This window comes from Aplidium turbinatum, chromosome 10, assembly GCF_918807975.1.
Source record: "Aplidium turbinatum chromosome 10, kaAplTurb1.1, whole genome shotgun sequence".
Lineage (NCBI taxonomy): Eukaryota > Metazoa > Chordata > Ascidiacea > Aplousobranchia > Polyclinidae > Aplidium > Aplidium turbinatum.
Window position 1 is genome coordinate 1,910,486 of NC_137481.1, and position 18,474 is coordinate 1,928,959.

Below are 18,474 nucleotides of genomic sequence, written 5' to 3' on the forward strand. Positions count from 1 at the left end.
AACATGACCATAGAATCGACAAGGAAGAAAGAGAGCATAAGCTGTAAGAAAAAAGTGTGAGTTTCGAAAACGGGAAAAATAAAATTTCTAGTCGTTTCTATGGTCATGTTCTAGTGTTTACCGTAGTCACAAGTGTAGCAGGTTAACGCTCTGGGTGTTATTTGTTTAGAAATAGGAAACTTTCAATAAGTTTCATTCGTTTTATTTAGTTAGAAGCAGTCCGGTAGACATTTCGTGTTAGATTTCTGCTGATTTACAATTTCTTTTGAAAAGTAGTTTCTGTTGAAACGTTTACACTGCTTTGCAGCCTTTAACAAGTCAATATTTATATCTCCACAAATTATGTATTTACATCGAGAGTTTTCTAGTTTATTTAAAGAATCAATTATTTTGTCTTTGAATGCAGAAAAAGCGTAACTATTAGGATGACGATATATGACTCCTACAATAATACTTGGTGAGTTTTTTTGCACAATTTCAACCCAAAGATTTTCACAATTGGGTATATCAATCGAAAGGTCTTTTCGCTCATTAAATACATTGCCTTGTTTTAAGTAAAGTGCAACACCACCAGCACTGCTACAAGAATCCTTATGTAGCATGACATAGCCTGGTAAGGAATAATTAAGGAACGAGTTAGGACCAATTTTTGTTTCTGAAATGGCAAGAATATCAGGAGAATGATTGACAAGTTGAATAAATTCTTCAATGTTTTCTTTGTTTTTTCCTAGACTTCTTGTATTAAAGTAAAACAAAGACAAACTACTTTTGAAACTTGTAACAGTTTCTTGCAATTGTTTATAGTTAAAATATTGAGTATTTGGTTCTGGATTTAATTGGTTTGTTATATTTTTTGAGCATTTTGGTTGATTATCCTCAACATTTGATTCCAGGCAGTTGCTGTCGTGTGATGTGTTGCACTTCACTTCACAATCAACATCAATGTTAATTAGGTTAAAATGGTGGTCATTTATTTCACAAGTGTAGATAAGAAGAAGATAAAAGAAAAGAATTTCATAAAACAACGATAAGCTATACTGACACCAACACCGCTCGTCAATGCACATGACTAATTGACTAGGGAACTGTGTTTCAAAAGCTCGAGAAAAATCGCTACTATCACAGCAAACCCGCAGCATCAGGCTACAACAGATCGTTCTGTTTACACTTGTGAAATATATTAATGATGTATTGAATTGCAATCAACTGCTGGGAGATTTTGAAGGTAAGCTACCCTCCTTGTTGTGACGGTGTCCGAACGCAATTTGCTTAGCCCTTAGGGCAGAGTTTTTTTTAACTTTTTTCACCTCAGGACGTAGCCTAGCCTACTTGCAAACCTCTGAAAATGTGGTAGCGCACCTCTTTTGGGATATAGCCTACCGATGTGCGATGTTTCACTTGAATTGCTAGCAAGTTTTTATTACATAGGCTTCATAGTTGCATTATCGTTAAAGTACTGTGTGGTTAATGAAATAAAACGAAAAATGAAGCAAAAACATGATAAGAAATAAAACTTTTTAAATTTTAATAATCTCAAATTATAAACACACAACACGCCCATTGGTTGAAAAAAATTGCCTCTGACCAACCAAATAGCTATCACACCATTGAATAAAGTGAATTATCTGTTTTAGTGCCTCAGATTTAGATAGCACGCACTTTCTATCCCTAATTGTAAAAATAATACAGATTTTTCCATTTTCCTTGCGACTCACCCAGCGACCTTCCACGACGCAGTAGTGCACAGGTTGAGAAGCGCTGCTTGCGATAGCCTTATCTTCTGACACCGTCGAGAGCAGAGTGCTCAGCGGTTGCAAATGACGTCGAAGGAGTAACAACACACTCCTCTGCTAAGTGCCAAGCAGAAATGAAGTTTAGTGCCATTTTTAAAAGGTCTTTTTATCCTATGGGTAATCGAACCTGCATCTGCCGACACAAAAGCGAGTAGGCTACTCAAACCACTAGGTTGATGTTGCTCTACTAAGTTCAGATCAAATTCATAAAACGATCATGTTGCAATCGATGGCACACCTTCACAAACTCGGAATTAACACTATGGCTCGAACAACAAATATTTGTTCTTTAAACAAGGTTTTGATGAAGAGCACTTTTATTCGCTAGCAATTCTGTTGACTGTTCACAATCATGATCAGACTTTCCACATTTTAGAACTTTGCAATGTTACCCAAACTAACAAACATTTCTCCAATTCTAGATAGTTAAACTAGGCTATAGACCACTTCTTTTTATTTCGTGTTTCTAGCCTACACAATTTTCAAGCGATTAGCTAGCTTGCAATTAAACTCGGTGAAAAGTTCACAATTTTGTAAACAAAACGCTCATTGGTTGGTTAGTTTAAATCTTTATCCTCGGACAGACAGAGCCTCCGACAAAGTCTCAAAGGTTATTCATGGCAGTTTCACATAGGCTATTTGTAGTGTAAAGACTTTGAACCACTTACGCAGAGCCCACTACTGGGATTGACAGAGTGAAGTTTCCGATTGTTGTTGAAGTGTTGTTGTCTTTTCCCACCAGGCAGGGCCTCTGAGAGAAATTTTCACTAGGGGTACGAAGAGTCATTCCGGGCCCCCCTCTCACTCTGGGCCCCCTTTGTCTTGGGCAAAACGTGTGATGTTTGCATAGGCGTATTGCACACCATACAACATTTTACTGCAGAATTGGACATTTGTGCGCAATAATAGTAGCCTATCAAGCTGCAATAAAACTTTTCTTTAATTTTAATAGGCTATGCACAAAAATACTTAATATGAAAGAGGATCAATATGTTATTTCCCTCATATGATATAGGCCTACCCCGCAGCCGGTCGTTTGGTCGACAGGACATTTGGTCGACAGGACATTTGGGTTAGGTTAGAGTTAGGCTAGGTTAGGGTTAAGGTTAGTTAACTAACCCTAAAATAAATCGTTCTGTCGACCTAACGTCCTGTCGACCAAATGACCGGGTACCGGCCTACCCTGCCCTGCTGCCAGATAAGATAAGACTGAGCATCATAAAATACAGGGGAGACTGGGGTTTGTTGGAACATTTTCTAGAAAAGTCCATGTAACAACTTAACGCTTTGCAATTCAAAGTAAAAATTTCTCAATAACCTTGACTAACCTGTTCTCTAACATTGTAATAAAAAAAAATTCATCACACATTAAAACATTTCTCATAAATTTAATTTTACCAACAGCAATCAAACGTTCCAACAAACCCCGGTGCTGGGGTTTGTTGGAACACAACACGGGGTTTGTTGGAACATTACTTTTTCTTTACAAATATTTTACAAAAAGCAGTATAATATTGTATTTTGAATAAAAAATGTGGAAAGGTTTATTATGTTTACACTTAAGGTAAAATAGTACGGTATGATGGATTACCATGGCTTTTGCAAAAAAACAATTTTTTGGTCCAATCTGTTTGAAAAATAAATAATATTGTTTGTTAATGGTGATGGACTGATGGTCTAAGAAAATGAACACAATACAAACACAATACTGAATTTAACAGAATTATTGAGGATTATATCTAGCTAAATCCACAGAAAACACAAATTTTTCTTGGCGACGTTTAGTGCCTTTCAGATTGGAAGGTTTCGGCAACTTAAAAACAATATCACTAAGGTGATGTGTGAAATCAGAATTGTCACTGTTTTCGGAGTAAACAAATGTAGGACATTCATCAAGCACTTTAGATTGCCCACAGCGTCGTAAAAATCGAATAGTAACATCACCATCATCAAAAACATCAATAATTTTTCCAACAAAGTGCTGCAAATGCTTCGAAGTGTTGAATTTGACAAGAACAAATTCTCCTTCTTGAATGTCAGATACTGTTTTGACACTGGTGGTGAGTTCATGAGGACATTCTTCTATGCTTGACAGAGATTTTTCTGAAACATGTTCACATTGTTCAGCAGCAGGTGTCATAGACAATTGCTTACAAGCTTTTGTGACAATTGGACTATCTTTCCTTGATTTTTTAGCAGCAAGTTCTTCAATCTTTTGCTTTTCTGGAGTGTCTGTAAGGATCCTTGTTTTGCCACGCCTTCTTCCACCTGTTTGTTTCCTTGCAGGAGCTTTTTTAAATGGCCTAATGCTTTCAGGTGTTACACTGCTTTCCACAATGTTTTGAGCAGGACTTTGCGCTGTTGAAGGGCCTGCTTCTTCTTGCTCTGTCACATTATCTTCCATAGGACGATCAGTGACATCAGCAGGCATAAACTCAGCATCACTAAACACATTGCGATCAAAGGGATAAATTCCTGACACTCGAAAGCCAGATTGAATGTTTGTTGGAGTCATGGCTTTAGAAAATGCCTTTCCAACAACGCCAGGGATGTCATAAATGGTCATTGTCTTGCCAGGATTTTCTTTGATCCAAGAGTCAGCAGCATCATTATAATAACCTTTAAATGGACCATATACAGTCCTATCTAGAGGTTGCAGTTTGTGAGAACAGTGCGGTGGAAATGAAAGAAGAACCACACCGTTTTCCTTTGCATAGTTGATAACATCTAAGCTGATGTGACTTAGATGATTATCTAAGATCAGCAAGACTTTATTGAACACAGTTGAATTAACATGAGACACAAAATGTTTCATAAAAATGAGAAAATTTTCTTCTGTCATCCATCCACTGGGATGAGCTGTGCCAATGGACCCAGTGGGAGATCCAATGATGAAGTGATCATGATAGTTTACCCTTGGAAAGATAAACATAGGTGGAATTGAATTTCCAATTGCATTTATTGCACAACACAATGTGACAAGCTTTCCTCGTTCTGCAGAAACAATAGCGCCTACTTGTTTCACACCAGATGGAGCCACAACCCTACGGGGCTTTTGCACAGTAGTGCAACCTGTTTCATCCAGGTTCCATATTTTGTCAGGGGTGAAAGAATCCCTGTCTAGTACAGAGGAAAGATTATTAAAAAATGTTGTCACATTGTGTCGATTGAAGCTGGTTGCACGGCTAAGTGATGTACTTTCTGGAGTACGCAAGGATAGATTTGGATGCCTCTTCATAAATCCTTGCAACCAGTCACATCCAGCTGACTTGCCTTGCTCCCAAGAGCCTGGAAACTTCAGGCCAAGCTCCTTGGCATAATCATATGCCAGCTTTTTAACCTCTTTAGTTGACAAGCCATAATATAAAGCTGATGCCTTTAAAAGATAATTCATCAACTCAGCTTCTTGATCAGAAGTAAAAACATTTCTGTTATTGAAGTATCCATAATGGGATAAATTTACTTCATCCGGATTACTGTTTGCAGATGGTAAGTTTTGTCGATGCTTTAAGCAATACCTCCTTAATGTCACATGAGGAATATCATACTGTTTTGCAACGGTTCGACATGGTCTTTTTTGGATCAATACTTCCATCATCGCCCTTTCCATAACATCTTTTGGTGTTGTAGCACGTTGTGTTTTTCTCTTGTAAGTACGCATACTGATTATCAATTTTAGGAAGAAATTTTCTTTAATTATTGTTAACAGCTAAAAAGTATTGTAATAAATAATCTTTGTTAGATATATATCATATTGTTAAAACCATTGGTCATTGAAAAAGACAAGTTAAACAAGAATTTTACTTAATCAAGATTATTTGGAACATGTTCTAACTAACCCCATGAGAGGTGTTCTAACAAACCCCATAAGATAAAATGAAATAAATAAGCTAAATTTGCAGATCTGGTCACAATTTAGCAAACTTTTTTTGTACTTTGCAACAGCTCTACCTTTGTAGATAACACAAAAAAACAATTTTTTTAATTATCTTCCTGTTTCCTTAAAGTAGGCAAACTTTTTGGGTGGTACCCAAATCTACTTTTAAACATCAAAAACAAACAAACTCTTTTCCAGTACGAACTACTGGAAGGTTTGGTCTGAGAAAGTCACTGCAAAAGCATTTCAGAGTTTCCAGTCTTAAAATTAAAAAAAATTCTTGTAAAATATTTTCGGGGTGCAAAAAAACGCAATGTTCTAACAAACCCCATGTTCCAACAAACCCCAGTCTCCCCCAAGTTTATAACAACAGAGAATGGCATTGGCCTACCCTAGATTAAATTCTATCCCATGCATCTGAATAATGACATAATGTAAGGTTTAAGTCGCCCCGATAGCTCAGTTGGTTACGCGTGACTTCGTAATTAAACGAAGAAGCTTCAAGATCAAGCGGTGCTGGTTCGACTTTAGGGGTGTGCGCTTGAGCAACGCATTCTAAGGACTACTGTCCATTTTGTGGCACCTAATGGATGTAATAATTCCCAGGTAACAAGACTTCAACAATCGGAAATTTCACTCTGCCAATCTCCGTAACCGGCCCTGCTTCAAGAGCCTTTATAACAGGGGTTCTTAAACTTTTTGAGCCGCGCCCCCCTTTGACGTGCCATCCAAACTTGCGCCCCACCAAACTACAAAATTAGCAAACATTAAAGTGTAATGACTACAGGAATTTATATTTAGCTTTCATCAATGTGAGGGATGTAATTGTTTTTCGGAAACCAAAAGTTTAATTCGAGGCTTTGTAGCTGATAATGCACACTTCAGATCGGCTTCACAATCAATAAGTTTGTTTCGATGTTTTGTTTTTATGTTCAAAATTGTAGAAAAGTCACTTTCGCACAGATAAGTGGACGAAAACGGAAGAAGTGTGCGTATCGCCACGCTACCCACTCCCTTGTATATGTGCAAATATTTAACCCAAAAATCAGTTAGTGGCATTGCTTCATAATCGTCTTTTGCAGTGGAGTTACACTTTATTTCCAAAAATTCCTCTTGCAAACCGTCGGGAAGAATGTCCTCGTTAGCACGAAAGGGATTTCTTGTCATCTTCCATTCTGGAAGGTCGGTGTCACCCAAGTCTGGGAAATAGCGTTCAAATTCTTGTTTCAAAAGCTGAAGGTGAGCCTCCACTTCAGCCTTAAGCTCACCTTTCAGTTCAAGTTGCTTTTTGTCAAGTGCAGTATCTAGGTTGGTAAATGAAGCTGCATTTCCTATTTGTATTCGGCGGTGCCACAACACCAGCTTTGGCACAAATGCTCGAATGGAATCATAGCTATTAATCCGGTTAGCATTTCTGCCCTGCAAGAGCAGATTTAAGTTATTGAGGGCCTCGAAAATGTCCACGAGATATGCCAACTCCAGCTGAAATTTCTCTGATGAAAATGGCAGAAAGAGATCTTGCTTCCCATGAGCTTCCAAAAATAGCATCAGTTCATCTCTCATTTCATACACGCGGGCTAATTGATTACCTTTCGATAACCAACGAACAGATGTAAGGAAGAGGAGAGTCTTATGGTTCGAATCCATATCCTTGCACAGCTTGGTAAACAGTCTCTTATTGACGGCACTGGTTTTGACGAAGTTGACGGCTCGTATGATTACTGTAAGCTTATCTTTCATTGCAGCTGGTAGAGTCCTGGAGGCCAGAGCCTCACGGTGAATCACGCAGTGAGATCCAATGGCATTGGGACTTTTTTGCTTTATCCTGGCAATAAATCCACTTAGTCACATGCGTTTAGTCACATAGTTTGACATCGCTCGCGCCCCCCTTGTGGACCTTTCGCGCCCCCCAGTTTAAGAACCGCTGCTTTATAAGTATGCGAAACAACCAGGAATAGCCTATCAAGGCTTTGTCAGTCCGAGGATAAAGGCATTTAAAAAAACTAGCGGTTTGGGATTTTTAAAAAAAATCCCGGATTTTTCTCAACCCTGCTTTTGCTACCGTACACTAATGCCTTTCCTCCCCAGGACAGGAGAATAACCAACTTTTGTGATTTAATTTAAGGTGCTTTTAACAAAACATGTTTGCACGTAAGACATTAAGTCACCACTTTAGATACCGTACGGTACCTAATTTCTTTCCGGGCCCTTTTGCTACATTACAGGCCCCCAAGGACTAACGAATAACAACATTTATGCTTGAATCAAGTCATTTAGAATGGTTTTAACCAAACATTTTTGAGCGTAAACTATAAAATCACAATTTCGGGCCCCTCAACAACCACAGGCCTGGGCCCTCAAGGGTACGCCGTACCCTCCGTACCCCCCTCTCGTAGGCCCTGCCACCAGGTGCCGTTCAATGGAAAACAGCCTTGAAATGTGTTGCTCAAGCGCATAGGCTACCCCGAGAACCGAAGCAGCGCTGCCTGATTTTGAAGTTTCTTCGTGTAGGCCTAGGCCTACGGTAGCCTACAAAGTCGTAACTCGTAGGTAAATCACTGAGCTGAAGGACGGATAGTTATATTTAATCTGGTGCTGCAACCGTGCCAATTTCTCGACAATAACTTATTTCGATCTTAAGTTTGCATTTTGTCGCTTCTACCTCTTTCTAGACCTTTGCTATGTTGACGTATATTGTTGTCGCGTTGATGTTCAGAAATAGAAACAATTAAGCTGACTGACCACGTGTGAAAGGACCAATCGATCCGCTTTTCCCCTCAAAAAATCACGTGGGAAATCATGGTTCGTAAAATTCAGACCTTGGCAGGAATGGCAGCTTGGCAGCTTGGCGAAGAATTTCTCCAGCTGAGGAGTGAGGATGCTGGTTTCAGGCTGCTATGCTGCATGCTGTGTTTGTAGGTCTCGCAGTTTGGAATCAAAGATGATTGTGTGTATCACTGGTGACTGGTTAAACCATAGATGACTTAAGTAATCTCTGGTTGACCTATAAAATGATACTTTGTTAGGTAATCATATCGTAAACTTTCTGGATTGCGACAAATCCGATTTTGTGAAGAAGTCACAGTAAATGTTGACAGACTATGTTATATGGCAATATCTTGGCATATTATTTCTAAGCGGTGAAGCCTATTTTAGCTTCAATATCTTTTTTACTCTGCACACATTAATGACAGAAAATAATATAATGCCGTACGGTACCGGTATACACTAAAGGTTTACAGTGGCATGCCCTGCGCTGATTAACTATATATTTGCATTTGACAAGGTTGCTATGTTTCAAACAATAACGCAAAAGTTAACAAGAATACGTACAGTTGCTACTACAGTAGTATGAAACGTTAACATTCATTTTGATGACATGAAAGTAGCCTATATGCTATCCTGCTAACTGAAAGACATTTTTCCTATTCAGTGCAGTTTTGGTACCATAGAATTTAGCGTTGCCAGATAAAAAATTCTGCCCTAATTTGAGAAAAGTTTGAAGCTGTTGAAAACAAAAACTTGAATTTTAAAAATTTTTTAGTCCTGGGCAAAGATTAAAACCAGACCTTATTCCTAACTTTTACCTTAACCAGGCCTTGAAATATCCGGCGGACATGACCTCCGGAATGACCTCGAATGACTGCCGAAGCCGACTCATTGGTCGGTCATAAATGACCGCCGCAAAATTCTTGACAAAAATAGAGATAATTCAGCAAAAACCTATTTTAAATTTGAATTGTTACAATTGTTTGTTTAATGTGAACAAATAGGCTACGGAGCTGAAACAATAATAGTACAGGCAATTGCTTTAAAGATCACATTAGAGTGGCGTGGTTAACAAGCTGATGGCAAAAGTAGCCATGTTTACATCATTTCAACGCCTTGCAATGTTGCCTTGAAATAAAGTTGTCTAAACTTTTCGGCAGGATATGTATTCTAATTTTAACAATGAGGATTATTGCGTTACATTGATCGTTTGTTAAAAAGAAACGTAACAGAGAAGCAAGTCTCAGCTGGGTTCCGCACGTGCTTAGACGAATGTGGCGACCTTATTCACGCTGATACTGATAGAAATAGAATTTCTGCACAGAAGGGAGGGTGTTAGACACATTTGTCGTTGCCGGTGGACAGTGCTGAGCTGGAAATTTACGACCCCGCGGAGGCAGTAATCGCTTGGCACAACGATTCTATAATGCGAAAACCACAGAATAAGTGATCGTAGTTGTTTTTGTAATAAGGAAATTTGGATTGTTGTTTTCAATTGTGTTTATTGCGTCATTACACGACTGTCATTAACGCACTGATTTGTTTGCAAGCAATCTGCTCCAGTAGCCTATACTTCAGGGTCGGTTAATTAAGCCATTAACTATTGCAGAGTTATTCTGTTGTAAAAAATCTTCTTCTACAAACACGACTACGCAATACTGTAGTGTGATTTCGTGCAAAATCTCCATGCAAAAAAAAATGTCCGGTTGAGATATTAAATGTCCGCTGAAAGGGCCAGTCCAGTAGGACAGGCTTGACCGCCGGAAAAAAGTACAAATTTCGAGGCCTGCTTAACTCTTCCTAACTTTAATCTTAACTCTGGCAACACATGATTGTTACCATGGCAACAAGTGGGTAAAAGTAGCCACTTTGTAGAATTTATCCCATTATATATTTTTGTGTATTTATTGATCATGTAGGCGTAGCTTACATGTTAGTGAGATACTGTACTTGAAATTGTCTTTCAGCAACTTGATTTTTAATAATAATATTAAAAATCAAATACATAATGCTTGTTTTAATAATAACGCTACGATAATTTACCAGTTTGTATAAAAAATGTGAACTGCAAAAAATAGTAGGCTACAGAACATTGAAACCACTGCAAAAAGACAAAATATCGCTGTAAAGCCCGTGCCCCCCTCCGAGAAGTGGCTGACATCTCCCAAGGAGCATGCCCCCCGATTAAGAACCACTGATCTACACAATTTAACACCTCTTGTTCCTTGCATATTGTACCGTATGGAGAGGGTTAGACAGTGGACACCAACAAATGTCCTAGCTGGTATACGAGTATCTGCCCTTGTCAAAAACTGTACTACAACATCATACATAGGAATCGACAAAAAATGTGGGGTAAAACTATCTTTGTTTTGTTGTTCATACACTTCATCCTATATTGTGCTTGTGTGTATTTGCAACCATTTTTTTCAAAGAACTCTAAAAATCACATTTTTTAACTTAAAACAGTTACTCTTTTTTGTTCTCTTTTTTGTTTGAAAAGATATTTTCATACTCTTAACCGTGTAATAATTTGGTGGTATTGTTGTGTATATTAAAATTACAATAGCGCTTTTTGTGATTGCTGTTTTAAATCCAAAATGCGTCCAAAAATCACTGTCATTCTGGCAGAATAATTCTCTATCATATGTCAAATAAAATGATCTGTAAAGGAACACACATGCAATGACAGAATCCACATACGAACCTTGATAAAAGCACTTTTCGTTAACATATTTATTTTTATGCCGCTTGAAAGTCAGGATGCCATTTTTTATTTTTATAAAAAATGGAGTTTGAAAACATAATTTGAAAACCAAAAAACAAGGTACATAGTTAGCGTAAAAAGATATAACTTACACTAGCTGTGATAACATTATTGATAAATAAATCGGTAATTTTTTTCTGTTGAAATATTTTTGATTGCAAAATATTTGCAAATTTGTGAAGTGGATGCCATTAAGTCTTGGTCTATTCCAATCTTTGACGTATATTCACTTCATAGCATTCATGACCAGGGTGTGGACTTGTATACCAGCTCCCAGCTGTCTGCTTTGTCTAATGGCATTTCTCTATACCAGTTTCTGCATTTTTTTAAAACTTTGCTGTGAAGTATTTATTTGCTGGAAATAAATTATTGAATTTTAATTGCGGCCGTGAAATAATTCAAACATAATTTGGACTGCATTGCGGTTGTATTTTGAGATTTCAAAGTAATATCGGGCTCAATAAATTAGCTTCCTAGCAATCCAGTGCAATTGGTGCCAATGTTAATCACACAAACAAGAAAACGATCGCTAAATAAGTTAACTTGATTAGAATCTAGCGTAACTTCTTTGTTAGATTTGTTGTTAGTGCTGGCTTGTGCATGAGGCCCCACTTGGAGTCGTGACCCACAGTTCCCCAACCACTGATCTACATAATCAAAGCACATTATATACTGAAACCGTTAATTATTTGCAAGTTTTCAAGAAGTATTTTTATATCTTGTTTTTTTACTTTATGTGACGATACATTCTGCTAGTGTTCAATGTTCCTATTGAATATTGATATATGTTACTAAAACAGATACAGATTTAATAACATGCAATAAAACTTGTGTTTGCTAAAGTTTTCACTTTGAAATGGCTAAGAAGAAGAATAATCCTGCAAAAAGACACAAACCAGGAAAATCAAAACCTGTCAATGTTTTCAAAGTAAAGAAGACCAATCGGTCTAAATTGATAGGCAAAGCTATCACTACAAACTTGCGCAAAAATATTGTGGTAAAAAATCAAGTTGAATTAGCGGACAAAAGTTTTGAAGAAGCTAAAGACTTAATTCATGCTGAAAAAAGTGAAGAAATAAAACAAGATTCTGAACAGAAAGTGGCAAAGCAACCAGAAAACAAATATGTTGATAAAGCCGAAATGGACAATACAACTGACCTAATAAGAATGCTATAAACATGGTCGTTGTCTTATGAGAAAAAGTAGATGTCTTGATTTGTTCTGTTGTCATGAGCTAGATTTTTACTCAGTTCCTGCACTCACTATGAGGAGGTTGACATGAGTACTTCTCAATCAAAGTGCTTGATATTTAAAACTTGCATAAAATTGATCATTGCTGGGACTCAACTATGTTGTTTACTTTCTCTATTTATAATGTTAGACAATGGCCAGTCAAGTTATAAAAGACGTTTTTGATATATTTTGTAATTTTTGCAAGATCAATGTATGAACAATAACAAAGGAGACATATAACATGGTCGGCTGGCCACCTTTTACTTTACCACAGACTTGTTTTTGTGGAAAGCTGTTAATCAACCACAACTAAATGTGTCAATAAAATTTAAATTGTTATGTTTCATTTATCGTGAAACGTATTTCGGCTTATTTTGTTTACTCGATACTGGTAGTTAAAAAGTGGATTATGTGTAGTGTTATTGTTTATAGCTACTTGAAATTGTTATGTTTTTTGTCATTTGTTTTGATAAAAGTAGGTCACTGTTTTTTGTTTGGATTTGATAAGTAATCTTTTTGTAATTCTTTACTTTAGGTATCATCTCAATTGTCCTCTGAATTACAGCCCCAATAGCTCAGTTGGTTAGTGCAGGACTTCTGGAACGAAGAAGCTTCAAGATCAAGCGGCGCTGGTTCGACCTTCGGGGTGTGCGCTTGATTCACTGATTCAAATCCTGTACAAATATGCAAAACTGCCAGGATTAAGCTCTGCAAGAAGATTTCCTAGTCTGAGGACAAAGATTCAATCATTCAACAGCTTGTCATTAAACACAAGTCGTGTGTTTCATATATACAACAAACAAGCACGAATGAATTATGTCATCAATTGATTAAAGTATTTGCTGCTGTCAAGTTTGAATCATTCCTTGACTTCTATGATCCTTTTTCCATCAATAATATTAGCCCCTGCTATGTCATGCAATTTAATTTCCTACTGCTTCAAGGTTCATATTTGAGAATTTCAACCGTGCATTGATTTCGATCTGTTTAACTTACAGATTTTAATCTTCAATCAATGTAAATTTTATTAATAACAATCTGTGCGCAACACAAATGTGAAAATCAACTTTACTTGTAACAAGAAGGAATCTGAGCGGGTAACATGCCATTTCAAGGTGATTCTGGAATGAATGCTGTTGGAAACCATTGCTTTCAAAAGGATAAGTGATGTGATACATAAAGTGATTTTGTTGCAGTTTTTTGGTAAGTTTATTTGTCCAACTTCTAACACTTTGTTGCTGGCATATTTTTTAGGTTTATCTCGGTACATTTTAGTTTCATTATTGTGTAGCACCAACTATGTCGAACAGGGTCTATGACTTTCAGGCTCAAACATGTAGGCACCCAAAGTGTGGCGTCAAGGTGATTTCAGCGCTATTCTGAGTTTACTGGGTGTTTGATGGTTGTGACAGCACGATGTATACTTTATTCATGCACATTGCACATACCATTATATCTGATATTCGGCTCATTGTTATTTGCCTGATTATTACATTTCTTAAATTATTGTCTTAAATTTTTCATTACACAAGTTGGCACTTTTTGGAAGGCCTAACTATTGAAAGCAATCTTGCAAGTCATAAATTTCACAAACAATTTGAGACTTTGAATACGTCTTTGTCAATTTCTTTCTGATGGTTCCATTTTGTGATCAGATTGCGCTTTTACGTTGGCACAGTGTTTTTGAATGTTGTACTGTTGTTGCAGATTTCATTGCAAAGCTGGTAAACCAGTTAAGCAAAGAGGTAATCTGCCATTTGCCTTTAGGTTATAGCTTTGTTCCATTGTTATTTTTGCAGAGCTTGTTAAAACCAGTGCATGTGTTAGATGTATCAACTAAAAGATTATGTCAAGATAATACATAATTATTACCCGACAGCAATGTAATAACCGATAGCAAAGCGTTTTGTATCTAGACGGTTAGTAAAATTACCTCAAATATTGAAAATGCTAATTTACAGCATATGATGGGAGAAATGTGCTGTTTGCTAAGTCTAAAAGTTGTATTTTTTATGCATAAACAATAAGTTTTCCGTTGTGTGAACTGCTTTCAACAATTCTTTTTAGCAAACCAATTTTGTAAAACGCATGGACAAAGCTTTCTTTTTGTAGGGCGCACCTAGTACATAATAACTGCAGTTATATTCAGTAGATTTTCGAAACGGTAAGTGAAAATTTAAAGCAAATGAAAGTAAATAGCAAGGTGCATCCAAATTTTTGCATTTATGCTTGCAGGTGCTGGTTGTAGCAGCAATGGTTTTGATTGCCTGGTCATATTCAGTGCGCAAGGTTTTTGCAGCTTTAGATCTTCATTGGAGTATGGTGGAGATGACCTTGTATCAGGGTGAAGCGAAGAATGTAAATTATTTACTTTCTCTGATGTCACTGCAAGTTATTATGAAGTTACAATTTATTGTTTTGCTGTCCTACCCAGTTCCCAACCTCGTTTGATCCTCAGCAGTTACAGTGACTCTTCGTATTTGCGTCATCAAGCCGATGCGTTACGTCACTGGACATGCTGTCTGGTTGTTGTCGACGTCATCAAGCTGAACATCACCGCATTGGGTAAGCACTGTCGCCGTTATTGAGTTCATACGTTGCCTATGTAGCAGCTTATAAGCTAGTCTTTGAATGAGCAGGGGTTATGAGGTTGGCAAGAATAATCTACTTCGTAAGACAGGGAAAGTGCAGTCAGTTTTGTCGATTGTTTCTCAGACCCAGCAAGCATTTGTTCACGGTTGAAAGAAGACTGACTTTATTTCATCGCCTTCAGCTTTTACAAGGAGTCGTCAAACAGCAGCAGATTAGTGAAGAATGAAGTAAGTTATTATTTTACTGGCTAGCGAATCCTCTCAGTCATATGAAGGTGCTGTTCTGGTTGATAGGGCTGTGGGTGGAGTTTAAACAAAAGTATCTACCTCTTAATTTGTTTAGACACAACTCCGCAAATGCCAAAAGTCTTTCGTGTCCGTATTGAGGGGGTGTGGAGCCTTCACACCCGCCAGAAGACGTTGTTAGTGACTTCACAAAACACCATCGAACACCCCCAATCACAGTGACATACCAGGGATTTCAATGAAGAAATCTATGGATTGTCTCTGCCTATGGTGGAGGCTTCGTTTCTTGGTACCATTGTAGGCAAGGAATATAGGAGAGTAATATTTTTCAAAAATTAAAACGCCGTGTCCTAGTTTATGTTTTGTTTTTTTTACTTCCTGCGAGCTTATTTTTGCATTACTTTTTGTCGTTAGGTTAGTCTAGTATCGCAAGCTTGTTGGTTACTTTTTCTAAAACTGCTTGTTTGTGGCCACTCTTCTTGCAGATACGATTTCTCTTCTACAATTAGTAGTCGTGAGAATTACTTATCAACGTGCGGATTTTATCAACTTTTAAATGTGTCTTTTGAGGACGTTCTTTTGTCTAATATTCCACGACTCGTGCTTGTTATTCTTCCCTTTGTTCTCATGTAAAGTTGTAAACTTTCTTTTTGGTTTTGGATTAATAACAAGTTCTTTCAGTTTCAAAGTTGCGTGCTATGTTTTTTGGTTCGAATTTACATTTCATTTTGGATGTTTAGTTGATCAAGACCAACATGGTCCTGTGTTCTGTCATGCTAGACAGGTAGTTACTACCTAATCTAGCCCCTCAAAGAAGTTAGTCGTGTCTGATTGACAAAACGTCGGAATAAATCGGATCATCACCTGATGCATCTTGTGGTCGTATGACTTATTTTACACTTGAAGAACGTTTCATGTTATTAAAGTTTTGCACTTTGCAGACTTTTGATTTATTTGTTTTAAGTAAGTCTGATAAAATAAGACGTCTGCAAGTTGGTTGGCTTGTTAACTAGGCCTAGTTAACAAGCCAAAACCAAGACAAGTTAACTTGTATCAAATCGCTTAACTACAGGCTCTTGAATTAGTTTGAAAGAGCGTTTATTCACATTATCAGGTTCATTAAACAAATCTAATTTATAACAGGCTTAACCAGCATTCATACGTTTGCAATTTTGCTTTAATAATTCTTTGCAATCACCATTTGCAAAGCATTGGTGCTTGAAAAATGTTTGCTACTGCAGTATCATAGCAGATGCAGCCTTTGATGAACTAAGTGCTCAGTGTTTGTAGTTTGATACATGTTTACAAATACTATAAAAAAATAAAACAGGACAAAAACTGTTCTTAATATCTCTAAATGCGTTGCATTCACTCATTTCAGTTAAACCTTTGTTTTTGTAGCTTTTGTTTTGGAAAATTCAGCAGTTTTGTTCTTTAAATTAATCGCAACCCTTGCATGTAGGAAGCAGTCTCTTCAGGTTGTGATGAATCGAGTTTTCTACTGGATGTTGCTGTGACTGGGAAATCCATCGACCTCGACATCCATCGACCTCGACATCCATCGACCTTATTGGATCCACCAACGAGGAACGAAGTCTGTGCTGTGAACGTCGCTGTAAGAACTAAGACCATCGGCTGGTTATAGAACGATGGTTACCATTGGCAATATGGTTAATTGGTTAATAATCATTCTACCGGCAACTGGGCTAATGGAACCGGTCATTAGGTTTCGAAACATGGAAGAAAGTTTTATTTGCTTCCAAACTAGCAACCTTGGTAACCGAACCCGCGACAGTGGTTGCGAATCTACCAGGATTAACCTTTCAAAAAGGTTTTATCCTCAGTCGAAGGTTTGAAACACAGAGTGACCAAATTAAGCCCCCCCCCCCCATATGAAGTCACCAACCTGTTGTGCAATAACTGCCAAATACTCAACGTTGTGTGTACCAATCAAAGCTTTTGTATGGTATCAACAGACAACGTATTGGTTTTTATATGTAGAAATTGCAGATAATTAAAGTAGATAATGTTTACAACAATCTCTTTCTGCTAGCACGTCATTACTATGGTAGTAGACCAGTGATGTTCCCGTTACAGTGCAGCAGGTGAGGTTTATGAACCAATCAGAAGGCTTAATTTAAATTGACTGATTGCAACCATACACGCACGTTAAGGGCTGCTCTCCATTCAGCGGCATCTTGTGAATGGAATAATTCCCTGGCAGCAACGCTTCAACTATCGGAAAACATCACTCAGCCAATCTCGGTAACCTGCCCTGCGTCAAGAGCCTCTACAAGTATGCGAAACTACCAGGAATAACCAATCAAGGCTTTGTCAGTCCGAGGATAAAGATTCAATCAATCAATCTTGAATTATCAAACAAAGTTTAGATCAAGAATCAACTCTCCGGCTGAGTACCAGAAAGCTCACAATGCTGCAGTCAGCTGGTTCATAGAGGCAATTGTCCTATGTTAAGTGTCTACCGGTCAAAATAACCCATCTGCTGCAGATTACAATTACGCTTATCGAGGGTAGCCAGATCCACCTCCGCTTGCCGCAATCGTCATCACTTCTTGCTTAACGCACTACGTGAAATTCTCTAACTTTAGACTGACCCGTTCCACGGTTTAACGTTATTTCTCCAAAGCTTGAAATGCTTCGGTCATACGTTGATTTGGATGCGACTTGGTTCGCGTTTAGGCCTACTTTGTGAATCACGTTTCGGTAAATGTCCAAATCCGTCGGTCTTTCATTGCAAGACAATTTGTTTCAGGAAGAGATGAAAGCGATGATTACATCATGAACCCTGCTTGAAGGTCACCGGTGGCTTTGGATCAACCCAATCTTGGCGCGAACTTGTGGGACACCAGTCAAGCGCCCGTGCGAGTGTCACAGCCTCTTTACTAAAGAAACCACATAATTATCTCAACAACTTTAAACAAACGAAAGAAGATTTTTAAAACTGCATTCCATCTCTTTCTAGCCTTCCTCCCCTTGTGACGTCAACAAGTCACCTTCAGAGGATTAATGCGTGAAGCGTCATGTCAAAGGAGTGAATAGTTCTTTTGCACAATCTAACACAATCAATAGTTCTTTGTTAACAATCTAATATTCTTCACAAAGTATGAACACAGTGGATAACAAACGATTTCAAAGTTCGAGACTCGTCTACAGACGATTATGCGTCACAATAATGG

General features: G+C 37.7%; 1 protein-coding gene and 1 long non-coding RNA gene across 4 annotated transcripts; one reads left to right on the top strand and one right to left on the bottom strand.

Moving 5' to 3' along the window:
• Window positions 1-6,067: 6,067 nt before the first annotated feature.
• Window positions 6,068-9,289, bottom strand: LOC145778350 (protein FAM200A-like). The gene is made up of 4 exons (XM_082589822.1): window positions 9,258-9,289; window positions 6,939-7,495; window positions 6,762-6,869; window positions 6,068-6,087 (listed from the first exon to the last, which is right to left on the bottom strand). The coding sequence occupies exons 1-4, from the start codon at window positions 9,287-9,289 to the stop codon at window positions 6,068-6,070; spliced, it is 717 nt and encodes a 238-aa protein (XP_082445948.1).
• A 4,153-nt stretch (window positions 9,290-13,442) lies between these two features.
• LOC145778768 (uncharacterized) lies at window positions 13,443-18,399 on the top strand. 3 transcript variants are annotated; one of them, XR_014290463.1, is made up of 6 exons: window positions 13,443-13,643; window positions 14,676-15,005; window positions 15,156-15,259; window positions 15,375-15,566; window positions 16,740-16,892; window positions 18,051-18,399. It is a non-coding gene; the product is annotated as an uncharacterized LOC145778768 (long non-coding RNA). The 3 variants fall into 3 exon arrangements; XR_014290465.1 differs by lacking the exons at window positions 14,676-15,005; window positions 15,156-15,259; window positions 15,375-15,566; XR_014290464.1 differs by lacking the exons at window positions 13,443-13,643; window positions 14,676-15,005; window positions 15,156-15,259 and having other exon boundaries at window positions 15,353-15,566.
• The last annotated feature ends 75 nt before the right edge of the window (window positions 18,400-18,474 follow it).